A 20,002-nucleotide genomic window follows, 5' to 3' on the forward strand; every position below is an offset into this window, starting at 1 on the left:
GAAAAATTGCTCCCTTGAACTTGCGGCATAGACCACAACTGGTACAGTAATAGGTTTCAAGGTATAAAATATATATACGGACAAGGTGCCAAAAATCTGTTATTGCATACAAGTCGTGTACACATATTTATGGCACTTTGTCCGCATGTATATAACTTGACCGTACTAGGGCACGTAAGAGAAGCGAGGTCGGTTTATTTTGACGCTCCTTTACAATTTTAGTATGGGAGCGGAAAAGCTTTCATTCGCACCCATAAATGACCGTTAATTAAAAAAAAATCAAAGAAAGAGGCAGTAGTTGGCTGAACGCCAACAGTTTTGATCGCTACGCGTTTTTAGATAATAGCAAAATTGCAACACAACATGAAAAGCATCATTAGCCGGGTCCACACAGAGCGAGGCCCTGACGAGGTGCTTTGTAGACATGGCGCCTCAGTCGAGGCAGGGCGTGCGTTTTGCTCAGCTAAGCATCCTGCCCCAAAAATGCCGAAATTGAAAAACTGGTAGCCGAGCCAAATATAATAGGTGAAACCAAAGCACATCGTCTCCGTTGGCTAGGTCACCTTGAAAGAATGGGAGAAGATCGGGCAGTCAAAAGGGCCTACTTGGGGAGACCGATTGGACGCCGTCCTGCTGGACGTAGGCTGGAGGTAGACTTCCGTGAGCTCGGCGTCGTTGAAAGCTGGCGCGATACCGCTCAAGACCGAGAAGTAGTAGTAGTAGTACTAATAAGCATCCTGCCCCGGCCGAGGCACGTCTATATTGGACGTTCGTTGCGTGAGCGTGAATATATTGCCTCGGGACGTTCCTCGCTTTGTGTGGACCCGGCTATTGATTAGATATTCGAAACACGGTTTAAAAATATTTTTTTACTACATACTTAAAAAAGAAAAATTACATAAATTATATCCACGCTCCCGGACACTCACGTGTCAGGCTTTAGCTCTAGAGATACCTACAATTTTATAGTAAATTAGTAAATATATCATTTTACAAGTATAATTGCACGTGTTGTATCTTCGTTAGTTATCTTTGTAAATGCGGTATCTGTGTAATCTGTGACTCGGCTAATATTAGAAAAGTAGTATAGCAATGATGGTGTATAAATAGTTATAACCTTGTCGCTTTAACGCTCGATAGCGGGTCAACGACCGGCGCGTGAACTTGGACATGCAATGTTTAGTGTTTATAATGAGATTCCATTTTTGCGAATAAGAGTTATGTTGTTTTAAATGGGTAATGGGTAAAACTGAAAAATGATGACTAAGGCGAGCATTGTACCCTATAATTTGTACAGGAAATATGTAACATGTTGTGGCTAAATGTAATCCAGAGGGACAAATACAAAACATCAATTATTTTTTAGTTTAACCCATTCATTGTCCAAGATGCGAATTCGCGTCACGATACATGTTAACTGTATTGCGGATGCGGACGTCGGCAATGAATGGGTTAAGGAAGCTTTCATAAGATATCATAGTAACCACTGAGCATCAAGGAGACTAAAGCCCTAGCACACGAGTCGAGTGCAGTATATCATCATCATTAATATCATCATCATATCAACCCTTTATCGCCCACTGCTGAGCATAGGCCTCTCTTCTAGTGCGCCTTTCTCTAGTCTTCGGCTAGTCTTATCCAGTTGTGATTGTGACCAGCAATTTTCCGGATGCAGTCGACCCAACGAGCCAACGGATGCCTTTGACGTTTTGTAAGCGGCCACCATTCCGTTAGCATTTTAGTCCACCTGCGATCACTCTGCCTAGCAACATGTCCCGTCCAACTCCATTTTAATTTGGTAACAACGAAACCATCGTCTTGCACCTTGGTGCGATATAGAAAAGATAATAATGTCTTTCGATTTCCTTGCTTCTGCACCAAGTAATTTTTAGTAATAATCTAGACTTACCAATGATGCCGCCAGTGGCCTCATGGGGAGCCGTCACAAAGATGGTATCCGAGGAGATGCGGTTCATGTAGATACATGTCCCAGTTTCGATGTCGTACATGTGGATGTACCTGGGAACCACAAAAATAAACTTATTACATTCAGTTAATATTTTTAAAAGATCTTTAAAATGAGGCAAACTAATTTCCTTTAATATTTAGGTCGCAAATGCAAACAAAACCGGACTTCAAAGAAATAAGATATTTACGGAGGAGCAAATAAAACGAATGATGAGTTTATTGGTAAAACAAAATGGCGATTAGAATTATGTTATAAAAGGCTGATTTAGACGTTGCGGAAACTCGCATGAGCATTGCGATATTACTAGCTTTTAGTGAAGCCAGTACCTCAATCGGCCTTATAAAAGTTATAAAACTAAATGTACATCTTATAATGTTAGGTAGAAACAAAATGTTGGCTTACCCGTATTTGGTGATGAGATAGATGACGTCATATTTGGGGGAGACCTGCATAGCGACTGGGAAGTCATTCTGCGCTTCGGCCGGGAAGAACACGTCCACAGCCTTCTTCGGGAAGGGCTGGTTGCCTGCTGGTGTCTGCCCAACCTCTGTTTGGAAAAAAATAAAATGAGTATGTTGTCTAGAAAAATACCGTCCAAGTTTCAAATTAAATATGTGCGTATACGGGACGAATTGCTCAACATTTTTTTGTTCAAACATTGCTGAAAACCAAATGCGTCGCAAAATTGTCGACCGTAGTAATACTCCAAGAATCATTAGACTAAGTTCAGCTTGCGTGATGTCATCTTATGTTCCGATATTTGCAAGGCAAGCAAACATTTAATGATACTGCCTGGCTAGTGGCTATTTCGAATATCAGTTCAGTTAATATACGTTGAGGATTGAGGACATAACCACAAAATTAAAATTTTGAAAAACCCCCGACCGCGACATAGTGGACCGATTTTCATGAAACATGGCTAAGAACACTCCCGACTAACTCATTTTCAAACAAAAAAATAATAATTCTAAATCGGTTCATCCGTTCGGGAGCTACGATGCCACAGACAGACACGTCAAACGTATAACACCCCGTTGCGTCGCGGGGGTTAAAAAATAGATGGACTTGTCAACTCACCAATGACATGGAGTTTGCCGCCCTGAGCAGTCCTCACGGCGAAACAGAAGAGCGTCGAAGGTTCAGCGTTGCCTTCGGCCTTGAAGGTGGCGAAGGAGGCGGCATGACCCTCGATGGGCTGGGAGCACTTGCGCTCTACAGAGTAGAGCTGCATGGCGCCTACCACGCGGTTCTGCTGGGCGGAGATACCTGTGGAATAATAAAGTGTATTAAAAAAAACTATATATCTATAATGTTTTGATCATCATTAAATTAACTCAGCCTCCTTCGAGTATCATTCATCCATGGTACCAACAAATTGAAGGAGTCGGTCACAAGCCCGACTATAATGAGGAGTGCAATGGTCGTTTTGTCGTCTCGGGGTAACCCGTCATGGCAACTCGCCCCAAAACCCCCAGGGTCAAGGTGGGAGGACGTGCCGAGGACCCTCACAGCCGGCTGTGGGCAGCGGGGGGTGGTGCTGATTGGGCTCGCAAGCGGGAGAGGGGGGAGGGGATAGGACCTGTGTTGTGTCTGGTTTGGCGGGGAGGGGTGGTTGTCGCGGAACCCCGGGGTGTCGGGGAGAGATACCCTAGGGGTGAAACACTTCTACTCTGACCTGTCGACTGGAGTGGTGGGGTATATGTGTGCAAGTGCTAGCCCCGGGAGCCCATGAGCGGGTTCCTAGGGGTGAGCCTACGCGCACATTCCCGCCACAACAGGCAACACAGGAGCTATCTTACCATGCTTGCGAGCCTACTCAGCACAATCGCTGTCGTTAACGACTATGCGCAGGGGGGTGGCGCCACTGTCGTAGGAGTAAATTTAGCTGGGGTCTGTATGGGAGCTCTGCAGCTACCCCTAGTTTTAGTCTCACCACGCTGAAATAGCACCTTTTATAGATACAAATATGGAGAATTCTTTTATACAAAACAACAAATCTAAAACCAACACCGCGTCAGCGGCGAAGAGACCCGAAAGGGTAGAAGAGCGTGAGGGCGGGAAGTCTGCTGACGGACCCCCGATCGCTGTAGAGAGTGGGCTACCGAGTTCCGGTGAGGAGCAGAGCAGTCTACAGAGAAGAACTGGGCAGGGTACTCCGGATGTCCTACAACTGGAAGGCCTGTCGCTAAGTGAAGAAGCGGAGCTGCTGCGTTCACCGAAGAGGGGGGTAACCGAAAGGGAGGCCACACCTGCGGAGAACGGGCCGTTCTATAAGTATCAGTCTAAGGCCCAGAAAAAGAAGGCTAAGGTTCTGAGGAGAAAAGCTGCGATTGATGGGGAAAGGGGTGGCGTTCCGGTGGTGGAATTTAAGGGGGACGCCAAACCTGGCCCGAGCAAACGCGGCCTCAAGATGAAGAGGCAGAGTACTGATGAGGGTCGTTCGGAGCGTCCTCCGGCGAAGCGCCAGAATCAGGGCAGGGCGGCTGCAGATGGACCACGGAACGTCGCTAGGGCGAACCGAGGTCTGGCTGTGGCTGTCGGTCGTGAGGATGGGGCTCCGGTGGATGAGGCTCTGGCGAAGCTCATCAGGAAGAAGCTTACGCAGTTGATAGAGGTGGTCGTCCTGCAGGTAGTACGGGGGAGCCAGGCGTAGTAGCACCAAGGTTCGCTGCGTCGGGTTTGGTGTCGGAAGGATTTTTCCTTGTGACACCAAAGTCGACGGAGTCTAGGGACTGGCTGCTAGGTCAGGACTTCGGGGTGCTGGACGGACACCGAATCATCGTGCGTAAGCTGGAGCAGACTAGGGTGCAAGTTTGGGTTCCGGGTGATGCGGATACGGAGTATGTAAAGGAATTCCTTTACGCTCAGAATCCGGATCGCCGGGATCTCAAATTCCTGGAGTGGAAGGCTGCGGGCAGGGATGCTCTAGAGTTAGGTACCCGGTTGACCTTTTTGGTCCCGGATGGAGTAGAGGAGATCTGGGGCGAAGAGAAGACGAAGGTCATGGACTTCTCCGCCACCAGTGTGAGAGTTAGGATTTTGAGGGCCAACATCACTCAACAACCCTCAGAACCTAACAATGAAGAACCCGAACTGAGAAAGGAGGGCACGGCACCGAGCGGCGTCAATACGGAGGAGAAGGAGGGTATGGACGTCGTCGACGGGGGCGAGCTCTCCGAGTAACAGTCCGGGGACAACAACACTACACACAACTATCACTATGAACACACAAAGAACACTACACAAGCACCTACACACAAACACACACACAAACATATGCCAAGTAAACCTCCAACACTGCAAGGACGCAATGTCTGAGCTAGGACAATATGTTAGGAGGGCCAAAGTTGAAATAGCACTGCTGCAAGAACCTTATGCATGGAGGAACCGGGTGGCAGGCCTGGGACATCTGGGGGGAGCTCTGTACTATGAGGGAAATGGTGAGCTACCTCCTAGAGCATGCATATATGTGAGTAATAATGTGAGAAATATGGGATGTTTCATGACCATGTGTTGCAGAGACCTTGTCGTGGTGGAGACCTACTTCATCAATGACGAAGGGAAGAGATGCAAGGTGGCGCTGGCGTCCTGCTATCAGCCGGGCGACGTAGAGACACCTACAAAGGAATTGGAAGAGACGGTTCTGAGGTATAGAGGTAGGAATATACCCCTGATAGTTGGTTGCGATGCTAACTCACATCATGAGGTGTGGGGTAGCACCGACACCAACGAAAGGGGGAATCTCTATTAGAATTCATAATAAGCAATGACCTGGAAATTATAAACACAGGTGATACACCGACGTTTATAACAAGGGCGAGGAGAGAAGTGCTGGACATCACTGTAGCATCGAGAGAGATATCAGGCAAGGTAAAATGTTGGAGGGTGGACGAGGAGGACAGCATGTCTGACCACCGAAGGATACTCTACAGCATTGATTGTCGGGTAGAAAAGATGAAGGTAAGAAATCCACGCAAAACAGACTGGACGAAGTTCGGAGAGGAGCTAAAGAGGACTTCCGTCTCGGGTGGTAGGTACGAAAGTATAGACGACCTGGACAAAGGAGCACTCAGGCTGAAGGAGTTAGTAACAGCAGCATACCACAAGGCATGTCCAGAGAAACTCGTACAGGCAGGTAAAGGACAGCCATGGTGGAGCAGAGAATTACAGAAGGTAAGGAAGAAGGTTCGCAAGGCTATGAGGGTGGCGGTAAAGAAAGGCGACACTCATAGTTGGGACGAGTATAGAGAGGTCAGAAATAAGTATACCAGACTAAGAGAGAGAGCTAGACAGGAGGGCTGGAGAAGATTTACAGAAGACATTGACAGTTACTCAGAAGGTGCGAGGGTGGTAAAGCTATTAGCTGGTGACCGGGCGTGCCAACTGGGGAGCCTAAGAGTAGACGGTGACCTAATCACAGAGCCGGAGAGGGTACTGAGTACAATGCTGAGCACACATTTTCCGGGCTGTGAGGAGGTGACAGAGATAGATGAGCAGGTAAGCCGGGGGAGGCCGACTGGGGAGGAGCGGCGGAAGTGGTGGAGGAGAGCAGGATGGAGTGGGCGCTCTTCTCCTTTGCACCTTCAAGTCTGCGGGCCCGGACGGGGTCCTACCGGTACTACTGCAGAAAGGGTATGAGCATATAAAAGATGACCTACTGGAACTGTACAGGGCAAGTATCGCTCTCAGACACATACCAAAGGTGTGGAGAGAGGTAAGGGCGGTTTTCCTACCTAAACCAGGCAAGAAATCATACCAAGAGGTAAAATCATTTAGAAGCATAAGTCTATCGTCTTTTGTCCTAAAAACCCTAGAGAAGGTGATAGACAAGCATATAAGAGAGAAGGTCAACGGCAGTGGAGACCCGCTTCACGGGAATCAGCATGCATATATGGCTGGGAAGTCAACGGAGACGGCTCTTCACAACCTAGCTGTGAGGGTGGAAAGGGCCTTAGAATCAAAACAGTACGCTCTAGGCTGCTTCTTCGACGTGGAGGGGGCCTTTGACAGGGCTACCTTCCAAGCCGTGGAGGAGAGTCTGGTGAGAGAAGGCATCCGACCGACATTAGCGCAGTGGATAGGCAGTATGCTAAGGTGCAGGTCTATAACGGCGGAGTTGGGAGGTATAACAAAGACGATTAGTCCCAGGAGGGGGTTCCCGCAGGGAGGCTGCTTGTCACCCTTGATGTGGTGCCTACTTCTGGACTCTATGGTAAGAGAACTCAACAGGGGAGGCCTGTACATGCAGGCCTACTCTGATGACGGAGTACTACTGGTGAGAGGCATGGTCCTCAGTGTCATGAGGAACATAATGGTAAGAGGTCTCAGACAGGTACTGGGATGGTGCAGAGGGAGAGGACTGGATCTCAATCCGTCAAAAACTAAGCTGGTGTTATTCACTAACAAGAGGAAAAAGAGCTGGAACCCATAAAAATAGAGGGTGTAGAACTAGAAATGGTAGACGAGTTCAAATATCTGGGCATTACTCTTGACAGTTCGCTTAGATACAGGACTCATATCAGAGAGCAGACGGCTAAGGCCATAAGAACGCTGTACCAATGTAAAAGGGCAGTAGGGAAGAACTGGGGACTGAAGCCGAGTATGATCCACTGGATTTATAAAGCCATTATCCTACCCAGGGTGCTATATGGGGCGGTGATCTGGTGGCACAGGACCCATATTGGAGAATATCGGAAGAATCTGACAAAAGTACAAAGATTAGCTTGCCTCATGATGACGGGGGCAATGAGAACCACCCCGACACATGCTATGGAGGTGCTGATAGGCTTAAAGCCCCTCTGGATTGAGGCAGAGAAGAGAGCCATGGAACAGTGGTACAGAATGAAAGCATGCAAGGAATGGAGAGGAAGTTGTGTGGACAAGAGACACGCACTGATACAAAGAGAGGCACTATCAAAACTAGAAATGCTGATGGTCAATAATGACCTCATAAAGAGGAGGAGATTTTCGATAAGAAGTATAGGGTACATATAGGAGAAAGAGACAACTGGAAGGTAGAGGTCGTGCACCCAACGACTATATGCTTCACAGATGGCTCTAGGAGAAGCTCTACAAAGCTAGCAGGGGCGGGAATAGTAATCCCGAAACTAGGAGAAAAGGTGTCGATACCACTAGGGAGATACACTAGCGTGTTCCAAGCAGAGGTATGTGCCATAGCGCGCTGTGCACGTATATTAAAAGAAAGCGACAAACAAGATGGAGCCGTGGTAATATACACCGACAGTCAAGCGGCGCTAAAGGCTCTGAAGAGAATATCGGTGACCTCGTCCCTGGTGAGAGAATGCAGGGAAGAGCTAAACTCGATAGGCAAGCATAGAAGTGTAACGGTTGCGTGGGTACCGGGACACCAGGGAGTCACAGGTAATGAGAAAGCGGACGAGTTGGCAAGGGCGGGGGCGGAGACGGAATTCTTGGGTCCGGAACCGGCTCTGCCTATGTCAGCTGACGTCACGAAAGGAGTCATTGAGAGGATAAAAGAGATGGAAGCACAAAGAGCCTGGGAAAGAGAGACCAGTTGTAGACAAACGAAGATGATGATAGAAGGTAGAGACCAAAGGAGAACTAAGTATCTTCTGAAACTAGGTAAGAACAGTCTAAGAATGTTGACCGGTATCATAACGGGACACAACACCCTTAACAGACATATGAAGATAATAGGTATCAGTAGTGACGAATCCTGTCCACACTGTGGTAAGGAGGAGACTAGCTTGCACCTACTAGCAGAATGTGTCATGTATGCGGCACCGCGACATGACACATTCGGTAGAGACAATCTGGGAGAAGATGAACTCAAGGATGTCAAACTTAAAGATGTCCTTCTGTTCTGCAGGAAAACAAGAAGATTTGAGGAGAGAAGTGTGGGAGGGCAGCCGGGACAGTAACCTGCAGCTCCAACTCCAGGGAATTGGGCTGAATGAACGCACCAGCGATCGACAGCCCGCCTGTATCCGGCCAGGCGTCCCTACACTACATCTACATCTACAAAAGAAATTTTACCTTAAATTTAAACTATCGTAAAATTTCCATACATTCGCCATTGCTGTCAGAATTCTCCTTTCGATTAGATGCCGTGAGCGGCTCATCGGAGGCAGACGTGTCGCCGGTCGCTCCGCGTTGACAATTAAATTTGACAAATATTTTGACAGAAAATAGTGTACGTACACGAAAAACCATACCAGTGTAAAACTGTGCTCAAAATAAATAGGGTAAATCAAATATGTCAGGTGGAGATCCAATCTCATTTAAAATTTAAAGGTGCATGGCTTGTGCATAAAAAATAAATAAAAATATATCACATTATTAAAGAAAATAACGAACACAACCGAATGAGTATAAATGATTTCATTCTAGTTCGGTTAAATTGAAAAAAGTTTCATGTTTTGTTTTACTCATTGGAATACATTTTCATTACGCTGGTATTAAGAGTACGTCATTTTAAAAATATATATGACAGTACCTACGTCAAATTTTGTCAACCAAACTTCACAGGTTGTATGTAAACAATTACAATTTAATTTATTCATACATATTCAGATACGTATTAATCGATTCTTACTTAGAATAGAAAAAAGGGGAATGCGAGCGGGTATAGGTATAGTGCTTCTGGTTCAAATTTAATTGTGTATATAAAAAAAATGACTCAATTTCATTAAAGATTTACTCTCTGCATACTGCGAACACGTAACCGTAAGTTGAAAACAATAATAATTATAAATCACCTAAATACATCGTTGTTTACAAAGCGCTTGTTTTGAATGGCACTTCTCCACTCAACTAGACCAAATATTCATGGAACACCAGCTGGTGACCAGCATAAATGACTATGAACAGCCGTGCAAAAATATCTGATTTTCTATAGGGGGCCATAAGTATATGACGACATGTTCCCGGCAAAAATTTGTGATGCTCCGTGACCGGCAAAAACATCGTCTCTCTTTCTAGCGTCTCGCGAGCGTATAGCGTCGTGCTAACTGTATGGAAAAAGACGCCGCGTCAGCGCGGCTTAGCCATACAGTTGGCCCGACGCTACGATCGCAAGACGGTAGATGTGGGAGGGTCCTTATCCGCATACATATCTGATCGGGTCGCTTAAAAATATTTGATTCTTTATAAAAACCTAAATTACGCTCTCACCCGCATAAATATCTATACATTGTTAAAGCAAATATATATCTTACGGGCTAGAAATCATTAATATGTAATTAAAGTGCAATAATAAACCATACCTGGTTGCCTTACAGCCGTAAATTGTATGAGGTGATTTGACAGTTCACGAAAACGGTATAGACTTGTGTCATTGGATATGTCTGTCTCATCTGTTCTTAAATTATGACAAGTAAACTTATTGCAAATCTAGTATCAGAAGCCTTTATAGGTACAAGCTTTTATTCAACTTGCCTTGTTAGTAGGTATGTTAGTTTGAGTCAAAACGTAGAAGCTAAATTTGACCCACTTTCCGGTTTCCAATTGAGCTGAAATTTTGCACACATATGTAAATCAAGTGACAATGCAATATTATGGTATCATGGAGCTAATCTGATGATGGAGCAGAAAGGTGATCATAGGAACTCTTTTATGAAACGTCGTATCCCCATTGAGTCAGGGGTTTTTAGAAATGTCTCGGAGAGCAATAAATATTTTTTTTACAAAAAAAACTTATTATAAATTGGGAGGTGTAATTTTTAGGGTTCCGTAGTCAACTAGGAACCCTTATAGTTTCGCCATGTCTGTCTGTCCGTCCGTCCGTCCGTCCGTCCGTCCGTCCGTCCGTCCGTCCGCGGATAATCTCAGTAACCGTTTGCACTAGAAAGCTGAAATTTGGTACCAATATGTATATCAATCACGCCGACAAAGTGCAAAAATAAAAAATGGAAAAAAATGTTTTATTAGGGTACCCCCCCTACATGTAAAGTGGGGGCTGATTTTTTTTTTCATTCCAACCCCAACGTGTGATATGTCGCTGAATAGGTATTTAAAAATGAATAAGGGTTTACTAACATCGTTTTTTGCTAATATTAATATTTTCGGAAATAATCGCTCCTAAAGGAAAAAAAAGTGCGTCCCCCCCCCCTCTAACTTTTGAACCATAAGGTTAAAAAATATGAAAAAAATCACAAAAGTAGAACTTTATACAGACTTTCTAGGAAAATTGTTTTGAACTTGATAAGTTCAGTAGTTTTTGAGAAAAATACGGAAACCTACGGAACCCTACACTGAGCGTGGCCCGACACGCTCTTGGCCGGTTTTTATTATCTCTTATATAGCATTAAGAAGAAAAATCGACCAAGAGCGCGTCAGTGTAGGGTTCCGTAGTTTCCGACATTTTACATAATGGCAATTTAATAAATACCGTAATTTGGGGTGAAAAGGGTTCCGGGGGTATATAATGTTATTATATTTCTTGACATATTCCTTCTATTTTCCGCAATCAAAGTAGGAAAATAATATATTATGTTTTTTTTATTATTATTATTGGTATTTAGGACAACAGCCGTAAATATTCAACTTACATAGGTATTTTTACATAGTCTTAGGCCAATAACAGTTATCTGTTGAGTGAAAAGTATTATACACAATATGTTACTAAAAAAAAATGTGTTACATATTTAAAATTACAGTGAAAATGTGCAAGCCACACATTTTTATTTACAGTTTCATGTCTGTCAAAGTTGACGTTCAAATTTATTGGATTTTTATTCATTTTAATCGTTCATTATCCTTTTGAATGTGTATACACTTCTAAAGTTTATGTATAACAGAAAATCATAAGACATTTTTTCATTTTTATAATGGTTTTCATGAAGAAAGCGATGCAACTGTGTTGCGGAATTTTTACGGGATGAATAAATATCCGCGGCCTGAGGGGTGAATGGGATCAGGAATGGGGGGAATCGGGTCGCAAAAGGGGTGAATAGGTTTACGAAGGGGCTGATTAGGGTCGGAAGAGGGGTGAATTGGGATGTGTGGTCAATGCTTGTCACATTGTATAAAATATATATAACTTACCTAAAGTGGTATTTTTATGAATGACCTCTCTGTATATGGACGCAATTTATACGTCAATGTATTGCTTCGTAGTTAGACTAGATACAAGAAATTAACACTTAGAAATGTTAATCACAATTCTGTCTACCTCCACGTTTCTACTTAAGTCCGCAAAAATCACCCATGGTTGCTTGCTATAATATAGACGGATTACTTTAAAATAAAAATCATAAGTATGAAACTATACAACTAGGGAAGAAATAAAATTATTTTATTGAATCATTTTTGATTTGTTCTTTTTCAAGTTTATATAAATAATAAATTTTCAATTCGCTCAAAGGTTGGAAGAAATCCCTTATAGGGATAAGTTCGCCTTTGTACATCATAACTATACTGTATTTTTATGTCCTAACTTGTCTTATGTACAATAAAGTGTTCACATACATACATATATTGAAATAGATATCATACACGAAAGAAAAAACGACAAGGCCCACGGTGGCTGAGCCGGGAATCGAACCCGGGTCTTCAGCTTACGCAGCTAACGTTATTACCACTAGGCCACCAGGCCAGGTTAAAAAATTGTAAAACTAAATTATTTTTACTAGTTACCTCCAAAATACCAAATAAAATTGGGCTACATAGTACATCGTTTTCTGAAGATTTTGGGTTCATGGGGTCGGAACGGGTATAACTAACGTAATTTATGGTGAATAGGGCCAAAACCGACTTTTGAACGTCGATAGCAGTTTTTTTATATGTGCCGTGCTAATTTTTTACACAAAAAATCTTCCGGCAGTGTGAACTTCGGTTTGTCTTTAAAAATATGTCGTTTTATTTAGTAATTTTCGCTCACCCTAACGTTGGAGTGAATAGGGTCGGGAAGGGGGTGAATAGGGAAAAGGGTTGACTCTTTCGGATTGCGAACAAAATATGACCTGTCACGAGCGTATTATAATTATTTTACCAAAAAATAAGGATTTAATATGTTATGAGTGGTCGGTAATGAAATCTACACATATTATGATAACCCTTAACCAACCTTTATAGTTAGATGGTGCTCTGACGCGGTGAATAAGTAAGTATGGTCGTGGGCAGTGCGGATAACGTGTCAAAATATAAGCATAGTTTGTTGCTATTTTTCATGTTTAAATAAACTTCTAAACTAACGTAGTGGGTATTAAAGTAAAAGGTTCACAGTGAATATTAGGTTGCCAGAAATGTGTTTAGCTATACCATTGTATTGAATTTTGTATCATAAAGTCAAACTAGGTATTTACTACTAATGATTTACTCTGTGGGGTGTCTTTGATCACTTGCATGGGGTAACATTGACCATAATAAGACATAGTTAATTATTGTCTGATTTTGTCACGGTACTTGTTGAGGCTGATAATTTGATCGCTTATTGTGATAAATATTGAAATAATTGCAAATAAAGTTGGTAGCGTTAAAGAGTTGTAATATTTGACTGCGAACCATTTTTTTAAATCTTTTCTTGACATAAAATATTTTTATAAGGGATTACATTCGATTATCATTAAAAAAAATATATAGTGTATCAAAGTAACCCCAATGTCAGTTTATGTTTGATCATATCGTTTTTTTTCTGCGTACATTATTTTATTTATTTATTCCTTATTGCACATAAAAAAATAAGTACAAATGGTGGACATAATGCCTTAAGGCATTCTCTACCAGTCAACCACTGGGTTAAAAATAAACATTTCATACGTGCAGGCATCGTGACAGAAAACAATAATCCTGATATCACTTATTTTGTTACCTTTTTAGATTTTTAGCAGGAAAAGACTAAAAAAGTTGATGGTCCCATTTTTTTTCTTCCTTAGTTACGTTACGTTGACCAATTTTGGAATTTATACTTCTCTAACTCCTACATTTAATGGGTAAAAATACCCATTAAATGTAGAAGCTAGAGAAGTTTAAATCCCAAATTGGTCAATGTAACCCCAGTTTACGGTAGACACCGTCAACCTATTCTAATAATTCTCTTTTTATTTGAAAGAAAATGCGTTACGATAATATGCATATAAAATATGCAATCTAAGATAAAAAATGCTTTTCATATAGTTACAAACTTAGTTCAGATTTTTTTTGTACAACTTTTAAAAATTGTTCTACCTATCAAGTTCAAAATAATTTTCCTAGAAAGTCTTTTTTCTACTCCCGAACTATTATTCGTCATTTACAGGGTCGTGCATAGATCTTTAAAACCCTACATAAAAGTCTATTCCCCAAAGCCAGTGTCCGCCGGCTTTCCGCGCATGTGCGCAGTATCGAAAAAACTGAAAACGCATTGTTTGGCTCTGTAACCATGGCAACGCCTTATAACGATGCGGCGCGCGTGCGCGGGAAGGCTTTGGGCAGCTGAGCTGACAGTGCAAACCTTTGCGTCAAAATACAGGAAACAGTGTGAATTTCACGAAAGTTATTCAAGAAACCTATTAAAAACTAAGTGCATGGTCGTAGAAAAAGTATTGTATGCAACGGTGTTCAACTGAGTCAAAAAATACTCGTGGCGTCTTAATAACAATTTTCGGCTTCGCCTCAAATTGTTGCCCACGCCACTCATCTTTTTTGATCTCCTTTAAACGCCTGTTGCATAAAATACTATTTAAAGTTCTGCTTTTGAGATTTTTTCATATTTGAGAAAACAGCCCTTATGGCCTGAAATACGGCATACGGCAGTGATATTGACATTGACATATGCTTTTTCGTATTTTGATGGTATTTTGACTGCACTGTATTTTTTGCCATGCTAATTTGAACCTTATCTCTGAGCGATGTTTTTTAATTTTCAGTTACATCACAGATGTGTATGACATGACATCTAGGTATTTAGCCATTTAAAAGAAACTACAAGGGGCTTTACAGACGTGGCGACTGCAACTGGTACAGGGCCTAAGCCATAATTTAAAATTATATTGTGATTTTTATATGTATTTGTGGTTTATTTAATACTTAGTATGAGTTTCAACATTTTCAACTCAAGGAACTGAAATTAAGAGAAGGGACTCGGAAATTGGGTAAGATCAAGAGTCTGATGCAGATGGCGATGGCAGTATTGGATAAGATAAAATATATTATGCGTCGATATTCCCTGTCTTTCTTTGTGTCTCTGACATGACTGCTGCTAGCTGTACTCTATTCATTAGGTTTTTATTTTATACACATACTTTATTTTTGTATCAAAATAAATGATAAATTGATAAAAAACCTAACGACCAAAAAGAATAAAGTACCTATCTGTTAGTCTTTAATACACCCCGCATATACGTAATGCACAGCACAGGCGTCCGAAGACCGGCAGGGCAATCATGGTCGCGCGATAAATGGTATAACATCGGGCCGTCCCTATCGCACTTACAAATAGTGTGATAGGGCTGATGTTTTATCATTTATCACGCGACCATAATTGTCTGCCTGGAGGTATCGGCCTTTAGCCCTTCACACACGTCTTTGAATAATGTTTGCGGGGATAGGCAGGCTGACGATTTTTAATCTAAGTATAGAAAAGTAACGCAAAAAAGTGCAAAGTAATTTGAAATACACCTAGATAAACAATCAATTGAATAAGGAACGTTATCTACATATTTAGGTAAATTTAAGTCACATGAGACATGAACAGAGAAGGAAAGCTAGATGATGCGTATTTTTTCTCTGTCTTCTTGTATGCTACCTTTTTTACAGTTTTAATTTCTCAAAGGAGGTCAGTAGTTGACTACAAACTCAAAATAACACTCTTGAAAAAAATTAAGGGTCACTGACCTTTCACAGTAAATTGAGGTAGTGTGAGTGAAGGGTGTTTGTGTGTGTAATGGGGTAATTTGACAGATTCTGAAAATTCTCCCTACTCTACCCCCTCTTAACCAGTTTATAATATCTCTCAGAAACCGCATTGCAGTAGTGCTCGGGGCTCTAATTAAACTGGTGTTTGTAAACGTTCAACTCTTCGCAAATCTGTTATTCAATTCAGCCCGTGCATTGCCATCAGATTCGCCCAAACTTGGCTGGCAACTTGCCTTTCATTCACAAACCGTTTTGAACCCAATACATCAACTCCTACTATAGGAAGACCTCGCCATTCCAGCCATATTTGTTTAAATAGAGATCAACGTATACTGGTCAACCGTATTTATCATCTTTGTGATTATTCGTTAGTGTTTTGTTTATGTATTCGATCGTTTCCGACTTTCAGATTACGCTGCCATGCGAAGATGGAGTAAATCTGGCTAAAATGCTGTTACAAGGCAGGCGATTTAAGTTAGTAGTGTTATCTTCTATTCATAAACGCGGTAAAGCTTCCAAAACAGGTACTATATCAGTTTTGCATAGGTTGATTAGGTTGTTAGAAATATTATAGATGACTGGGTGCTTTGAGCAAGTGATTAAATCGTCTTTATCCCATTTTGTCAGAGTTCTATAAGTAAATGAAGGCGTTGATATTGTTTAAAATTTATATGAATATCTATGCGTTCAATACGTGGCTAATCCTACTGCCATCCATACCTACTTAATAAATCTACTAAGTAAATCGCTATCATAATGAACCGCCGAACGTTGGTTAATAAAGTAATATCATATGCGAAATTTTGATTGGCAAGTGAAATTCTGATAAGACTTCGACGAAAATGCAAAAGCGACGGAATACCCTTACCATTGGTGTGTCACAATCGTATCGCAATTAAATCGCGCTGACTGTACACCGTAACAACATCCTGCTATTTTTACCAAGTTTCAAAACGGCGCACAAAGTAATGTGCTCCCAGGCGTGAAAGAGATAATTGACTTTCATTCAGCCGCCGTGACGATATAGGGGGAGCTAGTGTTTACCTTTTTTAGGGTTATAGTTTTGAAAGCAGGTTCCCACAACCTTTTTAAAAGCCTGCCCATAAAAATATGACTACTAGTTTTTTCCTGCGGCTTCGCCCGCATACTAAAAGTAATCTTGAACTTTGGACCCCCATTTCACCCCCTTAGGATGTGAATTTTGAAAAATCCTTTCTTAGTGTTCCTCTACACCTTATAAGGAACCTACATGCCAAATTAGGAATCTCTAGGACCAGCGGTTTCGGCTGTGCGTTGATATGTCTTGTCTTTCTTCTTTTATATATATACATATTACATATACCTACATATTTAGATTGTCAAGAGGGCGATGTTATTCTGATGTTAGCGGTGACAGTTCAGTATATTTAGTTCCAAAATTTTGTATTAAAAGTCGATTTTCTTGACATAGAAGCGAAATAAAACTACTTTTAAGTACATAGAACAAAAAACCAACACATAAGAGAGATAGCTCAGATTAGCTGACTTTCATTCGCCCGCCGTAACGATATAGGGGGTCGCCGGTGTTTACCTTTTTTAGGGTTAAACTTTTTACAACATATTTCGCCAACCTTTTTTTGCGACGAAACCATACGATAATATTACACGTGCATCAGGTAATTCTATACTTACTTACTCGTAGACGTTCGTGTGAAGATGGATATATTTAATAAAATTGTGTGTCAGAAGTTGATGTTCTTGACATAGTTAGAAACGAAATAAAATGACTCAAGTACATAAAAACGGAGACGTAAAAGAGATAATTGAATTTCATTCACCCGCAGTGACGAGGGGAGTCGGTGTTTACCTTTTTTATGTGAGACTTTATAAGCAGGTTTCCCCTTTTTTGCGTGATCCATTGAGAGTGGGTCGATAATAGTCAATTTATGCAGGACATACCATGCGTGACCTATTGTTATCCGCTGGTAGGCCCTAGTTGTACCAAAAATAGACAAAAGATTATGTTTCACCGAAAATATATTTAAATTATCTCGGTTATATTTAGAAGCGGGCGACTTGCAAAGAGATAAAACTGTCCCCGATGCATAATTAAAAATGCAAACGAGACATCGCGTATAACTAAGTTATAAAACTGACCTCCAACGTCGATACGAATAAGTCCCGTTTATAATTTTAATAATGTGTAAAAATCGAGAAAGTTTAAATCAGTGGGCCCGACAGACAGTAATATTTAAAATTCTCTAGTGTTTCGTACATTTAGCCTCACATTTTCGTCATCTCTACAATATAAATAGGAAGGAGCGACGCCACACCTGTTAGGGAACTCCTAGTACTTACTAAAGTGACCCACTTTAGATGGTGGACGACATAATTCACTTTACTAAGTCAATAACCCGATATCAATAGCCTAATTCAATCCCCGTAGACCACAGGTCAAAGTGGCTTGAAACCATATGAATGTGCTTAACAAATCTCTCGACATGGCGACTTTCTCTTTCTAATTATAATGCCAAGTCTGATGTGTAAGAGAGATAGCGAGGTGTTAAATGAGATATTTCATAACTTCGTTCACGGGTCGCGACGAGTATTGAGTACAGTTTGAATGTGACAATGTTTATTTAACCAGCCGTATGCGACGGAAGTCTTCGCTATTAACCTAGTCGTCGACTGTTGACTGGTGACGAATCAATCCCACTTCGAAGAGTTCCAAATTTATGGTGTGTCGATGACAATTGATCACTTTTTTATAAAATGCATAAGACCAAGACCTAGTATTTTTATAATTTTGAGAAATCAGTTTGCAATGAGATAAGGTTTCAACAGATTTGATTTGAATTGAATGACAAAACACACTAAAATGTATCTAATCATTGTCAGTCCTTACCAAGTATCTGACTGTTTGTCTTTGTCACTAATGTGTTCAGGGATATCTACAGAGGGTTTAAAGTAAGACTTACTAACAAGCAGAAGCCACTGCTGCTTCGGATCAGTCCTGTAGTTGATAATCTGGCAGTCAGCGAGCGAAGAGTGCCAGTCGAACATCTTGACGGGCGTGGAATCATCCTCCACAGACTAGTTGTGCGAAATATTTGTCACTAGTGTGTTCAGGGATATCTACAGAGGGTTTTAAGCAAGACTTACCCACAAGCAGAAGCCACTGCTGCTTCGGATCAGTCCTGTAGTTGATAATCTGGCAGTCAGCGAGCGAAGAATGCCGGTCGAACATCTTGACGGGCGTCGAGTCGCCCTCCATAGACCAGTGGTACACTGACATCTTGGTGACCAAGGCAAGTGTGTTCAGGGATATCCACTTCCAGAAAACGACGTCTTCGGTCATGGTGTGGGCCTTCATTTTGGATTTCATCTCGATGTTGAAGATCTGTAGTGTCTTTTGGGCTGTGGACAATACAGTTAGTTTAATGGATTGTTCAATTGGGTTCTCTGGTACAGTCAAGTGCAAAAATACGTATCGAAATAATCGTCTCATAAATATGGTACTACGCTCTTATTACACCGGACTAAGATGCTATATGACATATTTTTGAGTAAGATGTGTACACCCATATTTTTACACTTGACTGTACTCTATTTTGTAACCCATTGAGATACGGTTCGTTAAGATTCAAGTGTCTAATTGAAACTCGACGCTGTACTATGTAATTTCTATGTACGGTTTTTATTAATCAAAGGGTTTGGTAATTATTACTGGTTGACATCAATATGCCGTATGTTGATCCTCTTTCAGATAAATCAGATAGTGTGAGAACTTGCAAGCGATCGATCGGTTGCATTGTATGTGTTATTCCTCAGCTCAATAATAGGAGGTGACATTAAACTCCTTGGGAGTAAAGCAACTTCTTGCCCTGCCTATCTGAGTCTTGAATTATTTGCCAAATCGCTGTGGATTTATTCGCAATCGTGGAAATGTTTATTCAAAGACAATGTTCATCCTCTTTTTATTGATTTACGAGTACCTATTTCTAATTGAAGAACTTTACGAATATTATGAGGTATTTAATCAAACTCGTATAAACACAAAAGTACATATATAACTAGGCTGGGTATTTGTTTGTTTGCGTACATACAAGTTTTTGTGTACATTCGCCCACACATTACGCAAATACAATGTTTCTGTGAACTGGGGGTAATGCCAAATTGTTATCTGCACATTTTAACTTTTTTACGATATAAACATGTTTTATTAATGCCCATGTTTAG

The 20,002-nt window shown here is 41.6% G+C and overlaps 1 protein-coding gene across 5 annotated transcripts in view; it reads right to left on the reverse strand.

The window, feature by feature from the left end:
• The window catches only part of LOC125236829 (clathrin heavy chain), an 80,629-nt gene that overhangs the window by 36,214 nt on the left and 24,413 nt on the right, over nt 1–20,002 (reverse strand). For 4 of the 5 annotated variants that reach the window (XM_048143761.1, XM_048143765.1, XM_048143762.1 and 1 more), the window contains 4 exons: nt 18,926–19,180; nt 3,047–3,235; nt 2,372–2,516; nt 1,910–2,019 (listed from right to left, as the gene is read on the reverse strand). In XM_048143761.1, the coding sequence (XP_047999718.1) occupies nt 1,910–2,019; nt 2,372–2,516; nt 3,047–3,235; nt 18,926–19,180 (699 nt within the window). Of the gene's footprint in view, nt 1–1,909; nt 2,020–2,371; nt 2,517–3,046; nt 3,236–18,741; nt 18,839–18,925; nt 19,181–20,002 lie in introns of those variants that run through there. The other variant, XM_048143763.1, reaches the window with a different exon arrangement.

This window comes from Leguminivora glycinivorella, chromosome 19 (assembly GCF_023078275.1).
Source record: "Leguminivora glycinivorella isolate SPB_JAAS2020 chromosome 19, LegGlyc_1.1, whole genome shotgun sequence".
In the NCBI taxonomy this organism is placed as follows: domain Eukaryota; kingdom Metazoa; phylum Arthropoda; class Insecta; order Lepidoptera; family Tortricidae; genus Leguminivora; species Leguminivora glycinivorella.